General features: G+C 42.5%; 1 protein-coding gene and 1 pseudogene across 1 annotated transcript; one reads left to right on the forward strand and one right to left on the reverse strand.

Moving 5' to 3' along the window:
• Positions 1–2,750: 2,750 nt before the first annotated feature.
• Positions 2,751–4,621, forward strand: LOC143099817 (heat shock 70 kDa protein 1-like). The gene is made up of 2 exons (XM_076262736.1): positions 2,751–3,885; positions 4,074–4,621. Exons 1-2 carry the CDS (start codon positions 2,751–2,753, stop codon positions 4,619–4,621), a joined length of 1,683 nt encoding a protein of 560 aa, XP_076118851.1.
• Positions 4,622–8,012: 3,391 nt separating this feature from the next.
• Positions 8,013–17,441, reverse strand: LOC143100160 (zinc-binding protein A33-like; annotated as a pseudogene).
• Between the last annotated feature and the right edge of the window lie 314 nt (positions 17,442–17,755).

The raw sequence follows: 17,755 nt of genomic DNA on the forward strand, positions 1-17,755 counted from the left end.
AATGATCCAGGCAGGCACGTTTTCTTCTCTCCTTCATTTTACAGTCTAATTTTTACTGACTAGAACGGCTCAGGGTCAAAGGTCATACGGAATCGATTAATCTGCACTAATTTTTTTAATCAGTTATTTTTTCTCAAATTAATTAATCGAAATTAATCAGTTATTTTGACAGCCCTATTCTTTACATTTACATTTGTTTACTACAGAGAAGGGATCATGAAAGGGGATAGCATCTTAACATGACAAACATATTGTAAAATGTACCAATCTATATTCTAATAGGTGCAGGCCTGTGATATACAGGAAGCCCCCTCAAATCACAAGACATGCAGTTCATAAAGCTGGCATTTAAAGCCAAGTTCTTAATCAGCCAAAGGTGTGTTTTTAAACAAGTGATAATGACATCTGTCATTCCCTCATCTGTCAAGAGCTGGCAGCACAACATCAAACAGCACGTCGGTATTTTGACAGTCAGCGCATCTGAAGGAATCTGCTTGCACAATTCCACTAGTACTTGATTTATAAAAACCTGTGTGTGACCAGCAGAGTATGGCCTACATGCACTGTGCACTCGCCTATTATTTGAACTCATAGGCAAACTGAACTGAAACTAATTTCACAGGTCTCATAGGCAATGACAAACAGGGGTCCGTTGCACAAAAGCAGAATTAAGACATCCGGGATAAGTTACTGAGCTGCGCTCAATGAATCCAAAACAAGAGCGTACAGGCTTAATTGGTTGCAATAAGACCAAGCCAGGATGAGCAGACACGGATTCATCAAGCCAGGTGAAACCTATCCTGGATAAGTGCGCGCTCACGGCTCCCTCAAATAGACCCCGCCACCGATCACAGATTCACTGATTTACCATGGCAACTAGCGGCTTCATTGCTTCTTCTACGGTGTGAAGTAGGTAGCGATAGCCTTTTCACAACAGCAACAAACAGCAACACCTCTGTTTAGGAGAATATTGCAACTAGTTCCGCGACCACCACGTGCGAAATGGTTAGGCACTCCCGTGATGTCACATTGTCGCATGACAGGTCGGGAATGGCGAGTATGTAAAAGTTAATTAATGATCACAAACGTTTAATTAATGACAATGGGTCTAGGTATATGTGATAACAATGTGTAGTGGGCAGTGGAATAATTATGACCGCCGCGCAGCGAAGCGGCGGTCATATAGGTTTAGTCAGAATTTTTTTTTTTTTTTTTTTTTCGCATGCCCATATTTCCGTCAATGAGTCCCGGGACACTGAAAGACCGGGGTACACGAAACTTGGTGGGCACGTAACCCCACATGGATAGCATGGAACCATCGTTTTTCGTTTTGATCTGTAGCCCCCCCGCTGGACTGGACCCCCCGAAAGGAGGGTAGGGCAGACACAGTTCTCTGTGAATATCTTGAGAACTGTAGGGCCTAGGATGACCATTTGTTTCCGTATGTTTGCCTCCAGGGGTCATGTTAACCCATTTCATGTGCACACATGTGCACAAACAGATACACACACACACACACATTCACAGTAATCATATGTATGACACATACTCACACAGTAGACATATGTACACTTGCATGCACAGGCACATACGCAGGCACACACACAAGCACGCACACGCACACGCACACACACACACACACACTCACACACACACACACACACACACACACATAACATAAACATAACACAAACAATCAAGAATTTCTCAGAATTATGAACAGGCAAGATGGAGGTGGGGTTGTATAAAATTAATTTTACATGTGAAATCTATGAACTAATCATGTTTTGGTACTTGTTACCAGTGAGAATTGAGTGTGGATAATGCAATTTAGTGAGACAGTTAGAATCATATAGGCCTTTCAGCGTGATTTCTTTTTGTGGAAAAAATGTGCTGGACTGGGCAGCGGTCATATTTTGTACCGCTCTGCGGTACATCTAGTTATTGGTTTCTGTTTGTGGTGACTGCTGACTGAGATAAGGGATGAGATTAAATAGATCCTGGAACTTAGCCTGGTCTGGAGCAGGCTAGCTCCAAAGAATAAATCGCCATGGTAACTTATACCATAACATATCCTGCTGCCCCCTATCCCGCTTTTGTGCAACTGGATCACAGATAAATTCAGCCAGGATAACCAAGATATCCCGGCTTAATCCCTTATCCTAGTTTTGTGCAATAGGCCCCAGGTTTTTCTTGGTCAATGGAGTAATGCTTTTTTCAGAGGGTGTAAGATACTGATTTTTAGATCAAGCTCCAGACTACGCCTATGTTCGTTCATTGACACATCTGTAGTCGCAATGTTTGATGGAAGTGGGGCGCATGGGACTTCAGTGTCCACCGCGGCACGCACAGGAGTGGCCAAGCAGCAAAACGGCAAAATGACGCTTGCACTGTGCTTTGCTCAAAAAATACACAAATGCTGTCTCATTTACACATTTTGTGTCAAAATTAGGTAAAATTATGTTAGATATGATTCAGATGTAATCTTTTTTTTTCAGTCAGGACTATTTGATTTAGCTGACCAGGACACCAAACTGCCATTGCATTTTCAATCTATTGTATAGCCTACCATATATACAAATCATATTTTATAATCACTTCATTATATATTACATTAGGTCACAAGTACACACAATACACAGACAGGCAGGCACTCACTTTAACAGATTTCATAGATACTGCATAGTGGTCCATAATAGCTTCATAATGACAGTTGTCTCTGTTTTTTTCTGTGTGTATGTGTGTGCAGGATGTCATCAGCAAAAGCTATTTCCATTGGTATTGACCAGGGTACCACCTACTCCTGTGTGGGGGTGTTCCAACGCGGAAAAGTGGAGATCATCACCAACGACCATGGCAACAGAACCACCCCCAGCTATGTGGCCTTCACAGACACAGAGAGACTGATTGGCGATGCTGCAAAAGGTCAGGTGACCAGGAATCCCGACAACGCCATCTTTGATGCCCTGCATCTGATTGGAGGAAAGTTTGACGTGCAGTCTGGTAGAAAACATTGGCCATTTGACGTCATTTGTGATGGAAGAAAGCCCAAAGTTCAAGTGAAGTACAGAGGTGAGACAAAAACATTTTACCTGGAAGAGATCTCCTCCATGATCCTGGCCAAGATGAAGGAGATTGCTGAGGCCTATCTGGGACAGGAAGTAGCCAACGCCGTCATCTCTGTTCCTGCCCACTACAGCTACGCCCAGCGCCAAGCCATCAGGGACGCTGCGCTGCTGGCTGGACTGAACGTGCCAAGGATCGTCAGCGGGTCCACAGCTGCAGCCATTGCTTATGGGCTGAATAATCCCAAGACTGCTGAATGTAACGTCCTCATCTTTGACCTGGGCGCTGGCACTTGTAATGTCTCCATCCTTACCATTAAAGATGGTCTTTATCAAGTAATAGGCACAGCTGGAGACGCTCACCTGGGTGGGGCTGACTTTGATAATCGCATGGTGGATCACTTCGTGAGAGAGTGTGGGAGGAAATTTCAGAAAGACCTCAGCCAGAACAAGAGGGCACTGATAAGGCTGCGCACAGCATGTGAGATGACCAAGAGAACGCTGTCCACCAGCTCCCACGCCAGAATTGAAATCGACTGTCTTTATGAAGGCATTGATTTCTACACCTCCATCACCAGAGATCGATTTGAGGAGATGACCGCTGACCTGTTCAGGAGAACACTTGATCCTGTAGAAAAAGCCCTGAGAGATGCCAAGTTGGACAAGTCACAGATCCATGACATCGTCTTGGTGGGAGGTTCCTCCAGAATCCCTCAAATCCAGAAGCTGCTGCAGGATTTCTTCAGTGGAAAGGACCTGGTCAGGAGCATCAATCCTGACGAGGCAGTGGCCTACGGCGCTGCAGTGCAGGCTGCCATTGGTCAGGAGCATCAATCCTGACGAGGCAGTGGCCTACGGCGCTGCAGTGCAGGCTGCCATTGGTCAGGAGCATCAATCCTGACGAGGCAGTGGCCTACGGCGCTGCAGTGCAGGCTGCCATTGGTCAGGAGCATCAATCCTGACGAGGCAGTGGCCTACGGCGCTGCAGTGCAGGCTGCCATTGGTCAGGAGCATCAATCCTGACGAGGCAGTGGCCTACGGCGCTGCAGTGCAGGCTGCCATTGGTCAGGAGCATCAATCCTGACGAGGCAGTGGCCTACGGCGCTCTAGTGCAGGCTGCCATTGTCAGTGGAGACACGTCTAAGAACATCCAGGACATAGTGCTGGTGGATGTGCTCCCATGTTCCTTGGCCATTAAGATGGCTGGAGGAGTTATGACCACCCTCATCACCCGCAGCACCCATTTGCCATTCAAACGGACCAAGACCTTCACCACCTACTCAGACAACAAGTCTGAGGTCCTGATCCAGGTGTATGAAGGAGAAAGTGCCAAGACCAAGGACAACAACCTGCTGGACATGTTTGTGCTAACAGGGATTCCCCCGGCCACACACGGTGTCCCCGAGATTGAGCTCACCTTTGACATTGAGGCTAACGGAATTGGATATGTTTCAGCAAAGGTCAAAACAACTACACAGCCATATGTATTGTTACTTAGCCTGTATGCTTTAGCAATTTATTTGAATGCCATGATCTCCACACATGCAGCTTATTAAACATTAATTAAATCTTCAGTTCCCACTCTAAATGCAGTTCACATTTGTCTACTAGGAGTTGCCCTGTGTTGTCATCAGGTTATTTTATAAGAAATTTGATTTCTTTTATGGCTTCATAATTCCATACACCAAGGTGATTAGTTTATTTCATGTTTCAGTTTTACACTGTGTACTTGACAAACGTTATACTGTAAAGCCTATTCTCTGTCTTTTATTTTGTATTTCATATTTCCATACTGTATTTGGTGTGACTGTCACACTGCGACCTCGAGACACAGAGATCTTTGTAAAAAAAAACACCAGAATTCTCTTTTAATAAACATTTTGAATATGAAAGCGTTTAACATGTAACATTAAAATACTATGTGAAGGTCTGTGTGTGTGTACATGTGTTAGTGTGTGAGAGAATGAGCACCATTTGAAAGTAATTTCTGAAGATCATTTTCTACTCTAGAACTCCACCTTGAGTGAGATGACGATCAGCTGTAAATTCCCCTGACATTTTCCCCCTTACCCCATCACCTATGAATCAGTATTGCCATGAAATAGCCACAGCTGCTGATATGGCATCAATCCTAATTTAGTCCATCCTAGGCCCATATCATGCAACCAGCACAAAGTGGCGCAAATCTTGACGCAAAGCTTATTCTTATCTTACACTCAATAATGTGTTGATTTTCACCATGCGCTTCTCTCCTATTAAACCCTGCACCCAAGGGTATGGTAATTAGCAACATAAGGTGTGGTCTGGCGCATGAACCAAAAATCCCTATCTTACACCCTCTAAAAATCATTACGCCACTGATAAAGAAAAACCTGGTCTATAGCTAAAGGCACATAAAGCACAGCTGAAGACGCCAAAACACTCCCATTACTGATTAAGAAAGAACAACCATTTTGCGCCAAGTGCCCGACGTTTGACCACATAATCGCACCATTGAATTAGCCAATGTGGACTGGTCACGCCTTTAACTTTACGCCTCTGACCATCCGTTTCTGATCGCCAAAATAGAGCCCCTAGTCTCCGTCGTTCATAACCTGCTGTAAGTGATATTTTCCATATATATATAGAATTCATATCTATATTTTCCCACTGTTCCTATAACACATACAATACAATTATCCTAGAGCATATGGTTAAATTATGTTACTGCGGGTTGTCTTTTTGATTATTCCTGCCAGATTAAACAGGATATCTGCACATTTCCTGATGTATATACTTTCCATCTTTCACACAAATACGCCATTTTAATAGAAAATACATTTTCTGTTGCTATTTTGTTCACCTCTAGACCAAAACCAGTGGTCTCACTATTATCTTTCCCAGAATATGCCCCAAATAATATTGTGGCCTGTTTACATTACATGGGTGCAGTGCCCCCCCTAGTGGACACACAGCAGAAGCCAAAACACAGCATGAACTGAACAGTTTTCTAGGAGAAAATTCACATTACCATCATCAATACTATCTGGTAACAAACTCATACATTAAGGGGATAACTAAACTGAATCCAGTTAGGTTATCAAGTTATCAATTAGGTGATCTGGCTTACCTGGTTAATTTACAATCATTATTGGTATCAATTTACTTGAAGGTGTCTACATAAGAGTGACATGACACTGTCATGAACACACAACACTGTCAGGACACATGAGCCCTAACCCTAACTCTAACCCTGACCCTAACTTGTACAATACAAAATGAAAAAATAATCAATTTTACTTAGCTTGTTGTCCGTGTTGTCCGAGTTGTCCGTGAGCACAACCAGACAAACCAGTCAACAAATAAAACTCTGTGTGAATGTGTGTGTGTGTGTGTGTGTGTGTGTGTGTGTGTGCGTGTGCGTGTGCGTGTGTGTGTGTGTGTGTTTGCGAGAGAGAAAGAGAAGCTGAGCTGTTCTTCCCTGAGAAAATGAAGTCAGTTTTAAAGGCATAGAGATGGTCATTTCTCATATGTTGGGTGGACAGTTGGTTCCTCTGGATGAGAAACACTTATCTCTGGGTGGGTAATGCCCTTTCCAGCCCACTCATAGACACACCCCCAGCCTAGGCTATTAACTGCTGTGCCATTACTGTATTTGCTGTTGATTATTGTAAACTGCTGCTGTTTAGCATATCATATGAATTATGTTTTAAGTTGGTTGTTGCTGTATGGAAGTTGTCTTATGCATGGATGTTTTGTGAGTATTAAGTGGTTCATTGGCTGCTGTGTAAGTAAGTTGCCTTATGTGAACATTTGCTCAGTGTTGCTCTGTAAGGACATTGTGATTGTACCTCAGTAAAGTAAAACATATCTTGGGAAGGGGAGGGGGGCACAGAAAATGTAGACTAGGGCCCATGACCACTTTTATCTGCCTCTGTTGACAAGGTAATTTAACAGAGAATGATTGACACACCTGGGTTAAGATACTTACGGACTGATGAGGGAGTAGCAGGGCTCAGGCAAGACACAGAGCAGAGTACAGTTGGAACATGGAACACATACAGTATGCAGCACAACAACACAGGCAATCAAGGGGAAACCCAGCATGCACATTTATGCACTATTGCACTGCAACCTTTTCTACCTGCACCTTCAATATTACAGTCCATTTAGTTGGTTTATCAATTTAATAAAACATGCAAAGTACAGTTAATAATTTCTCATTTTTAGTATGGTACAGTGAAGTTTAGTTTTCTCCCACAACATGTTCTTTGTATCTTTCAAAGAATGATTCTCTTTAGATTTATTTCTTTGAAGTACAATAAGACGAAGTCTCATATGAAATGGCTTTGTTTCTTCCTAGTCTCCTCTCCTATAGGTTTCCCTCTCAGTATGTCATCCCTGGTTCAGAGTCAGTATCAGCTCTAACTGTGCTGCTCTACTCTTACTGAGGCCTTCACTGGTAACATCTGCAGAGGAACGTTTCTGGGAGTATAGAAGTATGGAAACACTCTCTCAGTGAAAGTGTGTGTGAGAGTGTGTAGGTGTGTGTTATTATCAGGGTCAGAGAATGACAGCTCTCCTCTGTCCCAGTCCAGCTGCACTCTGATCCTCTGGAGTTTCTGCTGCACTGTGAGGAGAGTGGGGGCATGAGGAGGAGCATATGGAGCTGCTGGCCATATCAGTGCCCTAAGCAAGTTGCTTTGTGGTACACACACACACACACACACACACACACACACACACAAACCATTAAGCAGTTATTGAACATGAGATGACATTCTTTAATTCAGAGCTCTCATCTAACACAATAATAGCAGTACATTTTAGATTCAGAACTGACCTCCACATGTATATAATCATATAATGTATTATACAGTATAGTATTTAAAAACAATAATTGAACACATTATTATTCATTTGAATTTACATTTATTACAGTGTTTTAGAGTTTACATTTTTTTTTAATTCAAAGTGACATTTCAGTATGTAAATTGGAATGCTCTCCATGACAACTGTCATATAAAATTCTGCCACCAGGAGGAGCTGTTTGTTATCATGCAATTACCTTCAGTTGCTGGACCATATTCTGAAAGGCATCTGTACTATGGATGTTTGATAGTTGTGGTCTGACATACATTGACGTTCACATTTCCACAGTTGGATACAGTGGCATTGAATATTAAGTGAAAATGTCAAAAGTGTGTGAAGGCTTGTGGTAAAGTTGATTAATTCTGTTCATGGGGAGTCTGTGTGCCAATAGTGCTAAATAGTGTAATAGTAGTGTATTCTAAAACTTTAAACAAGTGTAATAATGTACATTCTATGACTTGATGCAATATAGAGGGGTCATATGAGTGAAAAATAATTAAGCAATTTAGAAATTATATTACAGTCACATAATTGGGATAGTTAATGATTTATTTGGTTGGCACACATTTAAAACAAATTTTGGTCCAACGCCACAATTGTTGGATTACACACACACACACACACACACACACACACACACATACACACACACACACACACACACACACACACACACACACAACCACTCTGATCACACATACCACACAACACAACTCTCAGACCACATGCACTACCACACACTATCAAATTGTATTATGATGAACCTGATAGGTTACATGAGGTGAGGTTGGAGGTGAGCATTAGCACAACTTTAACTTTTGATGTCCACATTAGTATTATTTCTTTGACACACAATAACACATGTTTTTGCTGTCATAAGACAGTTTAACTTCTATAAACTGTGCTGCTCTACTCTTACTGAGGCCTTCACTGGTAATATCCTCAGAGGAACGTTTCTGGAAGTCCAAAAGTATGGAAACACTCTCTCAGTGAAAGTCTGTGTGAGAGTGTGTTGGTGTGTGTTATTATCAGGGTCGGAGAATGACAGCTCTCCTCTGTCCCAGTCCAGCTGCACTCTGATCCTCTGGAGTTTCTGCTGCACTGTGAGGAGAGTGGAGGCATGAGGAGTAGCCCATGCTCCATATACAGCATCATTATACTCCATAAACCACCGTCCACCCCTGAAGTATATGCATCCCTTCCTCTGGAGAGACTCTGTCATCACACCCACCTCCCACCCTGTGTTCTCTCCAACCTCCACATCCCAGCAGTGAGTCCCTGAGTTAAATCCCTCAGAGCCCAGGACACTGGTATAATCATCAAATCTCTCTGGGTTATCAGGAAGCTGCTGCCACTCATCACCACGTCTCACACTGGTCAGATCCTCAGACAGGATGAGTTGTGGGTGTGCAGTGTTGGGATCCAGAGTCACAGGAGCTGCAGAGAGAAAGAACACACACATGTGTGTGTGTGTGTGTGTGTGTGTGTGTGTGTGTGTGTGTGTGTCTGTGTGTGTGTTTATGTGTTCGCGTGTGGTGTTCTAGTGTGTGTGTGGTGTTCTGGTGTGTGTGTGTGTGTGTGTGTGTGTTGTATGTGTGTGTGTGTGTGTCTGTGTGTGTGTGCGCGCGTGTGTGGTGTTCTAGTGTGTGTGTGTGTGTGTGTTTGTGGTGTGTTAGTGTGTGTGTGTGTGTTTGTGGTGTGTTAGTGTGTGTGTGTGTGTTGTGTGTGTGTGAAAGAGTATGCATGTGTGTGTGTGTGTCTTCACTGTCTCCACAGTTGGCTAGTGCTGCAGTCTTTCCACCTGATCTACCACACTCTTCAATCACACACACACACACACACACACTAGCACTCTGATCACATCACACACACACTTTGATCACAGAGAGGAGGGATGTTAGTGGAGTGATGAGGAGTGACATCTCATACACTACTTACGCAAACACACACACACACACACACACACACGCACACACACACACACACACAGACACACACACACAGACACCCAAACACGCTACCACAATGTGATCACATATACTAGCACTGATCACACATACACACACACACTACCACTCTCTGATCACATATATTAGCACTGGTCACACACACACACACACACACACACACACACACACACACACACACACACACACTACCACTCGCTGATCACATATATTAGCACTGATCACACACACACACACACACACACTCACACTACCTCTCTCTGAACAGATATACTTACACTGGTCTCTCTCTCTCACACACACACACACACACACACACACACACACACTACCTCTCTCTGATCAGATATACTAACACTGGTCTCTCTCTCTCTCTCTCTCACATACACATACACACACACACACACAGAGCACAAGCACACACAGACACACACAGACACACACAGACACACACACAGACACACACACACACACACACACGCACACACACACACACACACACACACTACCTCTCCCTGATGAGATATACTAGCACTAGTCACACACACACACACACACACACACACACACACTACCTCTCTCTGATCAGATATACTAACACTGGTCTCTCTCTCACACACACACACACACACACACAGCACAAGCACAAACACACACACACACAACCTCTCCCTGATGAGATATACTAGCACTGGTCACACACACACACACACACACAGAGAAACACACACACTACCTCTCTCTTATCAGATATATAAATAAGATTCTCCAATATGATCACAACAACACAAAGCTCTGCTAGGCCCTGGGCAGCATGCACACACCCACCCTTACCACTCTCTTCACCCCCAGCCTAACACTGACTCCAGCATAGGCCCAGCATAACACTGACTCCAGCATAGGCCCAGCATAACACTGACTCCAGCACAGGCCCAGCATAACACTGACTCCACACCATCAGCATAACACTGACTCCAGCATAGGCCCAGCATAACACTGACTCCAGCATAGGCCCAGCCTAACACTGACTCCACACCATAAGCATAACACTGACTCCAGCACAGGGCCAGGCTGTCTTCTGACCCCAGGGCTGCCCTGTAGAGCTCTGCTAGGCCCTGGGCAGCATGCAGACACCCACCCTCACCACTGTCCCCACCCTAACCCTCACACTGACTCCAGCATAGGCCCAGCTCCCCTCCTAACCCTAGTGTTGCCCTGTAGAGCTGCCCTGGGCCCCAGGCTTCCTGCAAACACCCACCCACACCTCAGACCTAACCCTGACTCCAAACATGACTCTCACATTTTAGATATTCTGTTTGTCCATTTGAAATATAAGGATAAAACAGATATTTTCATGACTACAATGAGAAATAATGCACTTATCATTGTCACATACAAGTATCTTAGCAAACAGCAAAAATGGATTCAGCAGAAAAAATACCCCTAGAGGGAGACGACACGATAGAGACTGATTTTTTTTTGTCTCAGTGAAATTACTATTTTGTGTTTCAACTTGATGTGTAAGTATAGTATAAGTATATATAATCTTTTGATACTGTGAGGGAAATTTGATCTCTGCATTTATCCCAATCCGTGAATTAGTGAAACACACACAGCACACAGTGAACACACAGTGAGGTGAAGCACACACTAATCCCGGCACAGTGAGCTGCCTGCATCAACAGCGGCGCTCGGGGAGCAGTGAGGAGTTAGGTGCCTTGCTCAAGGGCACTTCAGCCGTGCCTACTGATCGGGGTTCGAACCGGCAACCCTCCGGTTACAGGTCCGAAGTGCTAACCAGTAGGCCACGGCTGCGTGTGTAAATAAACACCAATACTTGATGTTTGGATCCCTGTATGTTTACAGAACTATGACAAAAGTATTACCTCAATCTGACATAGCCTACCTTGTGCAAAGAGAAAGCAAAAGCCAGATGTGTTTTTATTTATACCATCAGTGTGTAGTTGACACACTGTGTGCTTATCAATGTGATGGCTTGTGTTAACTGATACAAAAATACCATTTTTACGAAGGTGTGAAGAATAACCCCTGGACAAATGTAACTGTACCATCTACTCCAGTAGCAGTCTATCCTCTCCTCATTCCTAACATTGCTGATGTGTGTTTGGTTATGTGGAAACAGCAGGCTACTCACTGTACTGAACAATCTCCTGCATCTTCTCCCAGACTCTGAACTTCAGGTTGCCCAGGTGCTTTGCCACATTGATCAGAGCTCCTGAAACCCTCTCTGGATCCTGCAGTGTGCACTGGGCTCTGGAATAACATTCAGGAGTCAGTGCTGCTGTGGGTTTGGGTTCAGAACCACAGAGAAGAGAGAGAGAGACAGGAGGCAGATCACTCACCTTTCCACTGTGCTCTTGTAGCTCTGGGAAATAAGAATAGAAAGAAAATGACAGCCATTATTGTTATAATTAGGTATTTTGGAAACTGTACAATCCTGCCCCCCCTCCTCCACGTGAAGCTTAAGGTTTTCATTTTTTGATTGTAAAGTAACAAGTAAAGTGATTATTAAACAGATGATTTTATCCAAAGTGCACACAGACTTGGAAATTAACCAGGGAGGACAACAGATTGTCTATAATGCTACCAATCCACCAATACACCCACACGTTTATAAAATATGTATCCTCACCCTAACTAATCATTAGTGCATGTGTATGTAACAACTGTTAAATAATGGAAATAGTACTTCATCAACAGAATATTATTGCATAATTTTAAGTATTAACAATTCCTAAACATATTTTAGATGTAGGCTTATTTACTATGAACAAACCAGCGCGACTCGGACATGCTGACAGGGAAATGTGTTACTGTTATGCTTACCTTCATGCAGTGCATTATGGGAGAAATGTACGGCTAAGATACTGGGTAAGCTCCCTAATGTTATGCGTTAATCACCGGTGAGTGACTTGTTATGTATGTGTGTAAACTAGCCGGCTGTTGTGTTGTCGGGATGAAAGGGTTTATGTTACGGGATGTCACCCAGGTTGTGTAGTATAGCCACTGGGTATAAGCTGACCCATTCCAAGTTGTGTGTATTGTTCTCTGTAAATGCTGGTAATAAACTGCCAAGAAAGCAAGTATTCTTTGCCTCGTCACATGTCTGTACAAATACTGTATTTATGAGAATTAACATAGGTGCAATGCTTTACAAATGATGAACAAAGCATTTTGTAATAGTTTGCAATTGGTTTATAATGGGAAACTGATTTCATTTATAAGTGGTTGTTTCATTATTTATTAAGTATAAATCATGTACTTACAAACATAGTTTTTGGATAGACTTATTTACTATGAATAAACCATTTATAACTGTGTGAACAAATGCTTTACTGATGACAAATTATGCATGAACAAGAAATTACTAATGATGAACAAACCATTAACTAATAAGTAACAAAGGCTTAATAATGATGAATTGTGTGTAGTTATTATAAAGTGTTAACAAATTATTCTACGATAGCAGTTATGTGATATATTTGTCAATCTAGCTTTCAGCTTAGATCTGTGTGCATTCTTGGTGTTGGGATGATGTTGGCCAATCGTGAAACATGTAGACGCACAGACCGCCTATATTCAAGAATGATTACTTCCACATTTATGAGCGATAGCGTAATCTAGGTACACTGCAGTAATTTTTACTGTCTAGCCTACAACATCAAATACATCGATTGTCATCAGATGTTGTATGGTGTGCACGTCCATAGTGGTGTATTTGCAGGCACAACACTGTTAAAGCGCCTGTGAGATCCAAAATGTTTGGAGAGGCGGAGCTCCCACTCCTACGCGTGAGATAACTTAATTTCAAGATAACTGATTGGTCAGTAGGCAGTAGTTTTACACGATTTGAGCTATAACTTAGCACATGACCTGTTCCGACCAGGTTTGGTTGGCAGCATAAGACACCATGGTGATACAGCGATGCTAAAGCAGAGCCACTTTTGTGTCACAGCATACCCTGGCTTTGAGCGCAACATACCTCCCTAACTCACTAATCGAGCTTCATAGTATACCCCACTGCAGAGGAGCAACTCGGTACAACCACGACCTTCTGACCTCTGATTGGCCAAGTTCCCAGACCATCACCACCCCATTGTTTTGTTGCTGACTAAACATTGGACAGCTGACAGGATACTGACTGCAAAGATATCCTCCTTCTCCTCTTCCTTAGAACAGACAGAGAAACTATATATTCCCAAAACATTTGCTAACCTCTGCAAAAACTGCACAATCCCTTCAAAACAGTTGTACCTGTGCTCAAAACTAAACACTGTCTTTGTATCATCTCACAAAACAGTCTAAATGAAACACTACTGAGCAGTCATTAGACACTGCATCAAAAAATGGAAATCACAGTGTTCTGGGCTCATATAGCTCTAGGAGACATTGCTGTTGTTTACAATACAGTGAATGTATTTTGCATCTATGAAACAAAGCAAAACAAAGCAAAAAGATTTCAGAATTCAGTGGACTGAAGATTTACTGTTAATCCAATAAACATGAAGTATTGAAAATGGGGGTTTGTCTTGACAGTTTTGAGAAAAGGGTGGAAGGTTTCCAAAAATGTGTTTTAGCAATTGTGGAAAAACTGTATACGGGAAAAGACAGGCACTGTACTGTAAATGAGAAGTACATTGCAGTCTAAATCCTACAATGTACTGTGAAGGCCTTACTGATAGTTTCTGTCCATTGTTGATATAAACCTGCACTGTTCAGCAACCTGTTTACATTCTGAACTAGCTTATATTGGTTGTGTCACATCATTTGAAATGTGTGATCATTTTTGAGTAGGTATGTTTAACATATGACATCTGTGCTCTATACTATTTCTGATTACCTTATACCAAATTTTCATTTCAAGAACTGTGTTCAGGCAGCTGAGAATTTGGCCCAGAGAATGGAGTTTAGTGTTTAAGCGATTGTGAAAAACTGTAATGACATTCTGAAGTCATCACTGATCATGTGATCAGATCCATATTCATTCAGCCTTCTGCTGCTCTCTCATCTTAGTGTTTCTCTCTCCAAAATAACACCAACTGATTCCACAACCCATGATGTGGTATGAATGTGAATGTCTGATGTTGAACTGTTGAGCTTCTGTGTTGGACACTGATGCACCAGAAATAAACTTCATATCTGACAGGCTGAATCTGATCTTTTCATCCATCACAATCATTCATAGGATATTAATAAAATATTACAGCCAGAGTAATTTATCATTAAACCAGATCTTACACACTTCATTATACAGACGGCAGATGGTTCCTACCTGCAGGAATGTGATGTCATCAGATCCCATCTTCTCCTCTATGGCTCTGATTGTGTCTGAAAGAGATGAGATCTCTCTGGTCATGTTCTCAATCTTCTCCTTCATCTCGTAGAAACTGGTGAAGCTTCTCAAAGTCCTCCTTGATCTGCCGCTCTGTGTGTTGAGCCTGAGTCTAAATAAACAAAAAACCTAAAATTATTGATCCAATCATCACTCTTGAAATGATTTGCTTTTACATGATGACATTAGAAATATAATTGCTTTATTAAATAATCCAGATCTCACCTTAATATGTGTTGCTGTTTGGTCACAGATGAGTTTAACTTTTTCAAAGGTCTTCAGTTTCTTCTGTAAGGGCTGCAGTTGTTGACAATGAATGAGCACAATGTTCAGTCTACACTGCAGTACACTTACAACACTGGCACTATGAAACCAAGTTGCTGCATGTGTAGGGAGTGTGTGAGGGAATATGTAGATATATATATATGCATAGATTCAGGACTGATATGGTGATGGCATGGGGGCAACACAACATATAGAAAAGGTATATGGGTGTTGCACATTAAGGGATATATTAGAGATGTTAAGATACAGTATATAAGGCACAATTAATGTGGGAAAATGTATATTTCAAAGATTTAACCCTCCTTTTGTTTTCAAATGTGACCGATTTATAATTATTTTCTCTCAAAAATATTGTTAACTTATTCTGACTACCTTGAGGCTCCTTGACTTTGTTAACACAGGGCATCTGAACACACACAACAGATTTTGATAATTTCTATAACAATTTGAGTGTTTTATTTAACTTTAGAACACCCATGTGTATTTCTGGTCAAAAATGACCAGCCATTAGAAATGAATGGGTGAGAAAATGGTCAGTGTATAAAATTGAATCTAGGCACAAACTTATGATCAGATGGACTGTATGCTTCTGTACATTAAAATACACACACAAACACACCCTCACTCCCCCTCTTTGCTTCTATGACAGCCCCCACTGGAACCTTTCCCCAATAGAATCTTCCCCTTTCTGACTTGCATGAGCTCAGGTCAGTGAGGCCTGCTGGCCATGGAAGAATATCCAATAGAACACAAGTTGATGCAAAGGTCTATCACAACATTAGATGATAATATGTGTGCTACTATGGAACAAGTTATAATGAAGTGGTCATTTTTGACCGGGAACACAAAACTAGTAAACATAAAATGAACACAACAGGAGGGATAAAGAAAATTGTGTAAAATTGTAGTGCATAGGCTAATTACACCACATCTCATAGTCTATAATAACTGCAAGGGACTTGCAAACAGTGGTGATATCAACTTCTACTTTCTGTTAGAGCAAGTTTAAGGAGAGTTTGCTGCTGTACACACAGAGTGGGAGTGTAGAAGAGAATCAGAGTATCTCAGCTCAGAGGTCTGGATGTTGCGCAACACTCATCAGTTGAAACAGCAGGGTGTAGAGTGCCATCTACTGGTGCATTAAAGGCATTACAATACCTTCTGCCATGACTGTCTCACTTATGGGTGACCAGATCAAGATGTGTGTTTATAGAGCCCACTACCAGTATTACCAGAGTAGATTCTTACCTTACGGTCCTGTGCTGCTTCATCTATGGGATTAAATGTGTGATTTTTATGTTTCTTAGACGTCTGACACACCAGACACACAGGCTGCTTATCCTCCAGACAGAAGAGCTTGAGTTTCTCACTGTGCAGACTGCAGAGCACCTCAGACCCTGCTGAAGCTTTCTGACTTCTCTCCTGTAAGAAGGTCTCACACAAGTTCCTTAACGCCATGTTAAGGGGATATTCTTCTCTTGAGCACTTCCTCCTGCAGTAGGGACATTCTCTGTGTCCTTTGCTCTCCCAGAACTGCTGCAGACAGGCTTTACACACACTGTGAGTGCAGGGCAAAAAGACAGGATCCTTGTAGATGTCACAGCACACAGGACACGTGAGATCCTCCTCCAGTTTAGAAGCCATTTTGTCTCTGCAGTAAACTCTCTTCTCTGTTGTCCTCAGTCTGGTTCACCAGCTTCACTTTCACTTTCAGCAGTCAGAGCAGACGTGTCAATTATAAACTCGGACCCGTCTCTGCTTAACGCTTTAGTTCAAAAGATTTTCAGCCTGCAGCTTCAAAGAGTTTTCTTCAGTGGTCAAAACATTGTTATGAAGAGGGTTTGAAGTGTCCTGTTTCCCACATGAGAGTGTCTATAGGACAGAGAATCAACCTGCCACACAACTTCACTTCCTGCTCTGGTGGCAACCAGTGACAGGGAGGGACTAAGGTAAAGAAGGATTCTGATTGGTTATTCTAAGTTGCCAGACCAGTTCCTTGTTCACTGCCACCCCACTGGAGTTCAGTTCAAAATTCCAGTTGTGGGTGTGAACTGAACCTGACAGAGACATGAAGACTGACTCCAGATCAGTGGAGTACACACAGACTCTCTCCACTCACAGACTTTGATCTTGACATTCAGGTTAAAAGTAGGTAAGAGTTTAGCTCTGGAGACATAACTACCTAACTACCTTACAGGTGAATAAACTGTTTCAGTATATTAGTACATATATTG

Source organism: Alosa pseudoharengus, unplaced genomic scaffold (assembly GCF_046254945.1).
Source record: "Alosa pseudoharengus isolate Yale_2024_CS ecotype anadromous, Long Island Sound unplaced genomic scaffold, YU_APseudo_1.1 YU_APseudo_1.1_scf_3, whole genome shotgun sequence".
Classification (NCBI taxonomy): Eukaryota; Metazoa; Chordata; class Actinopteri; order Clupeiformes; family Clupeidae; genus Alosa; species Alosa pseudoharengus.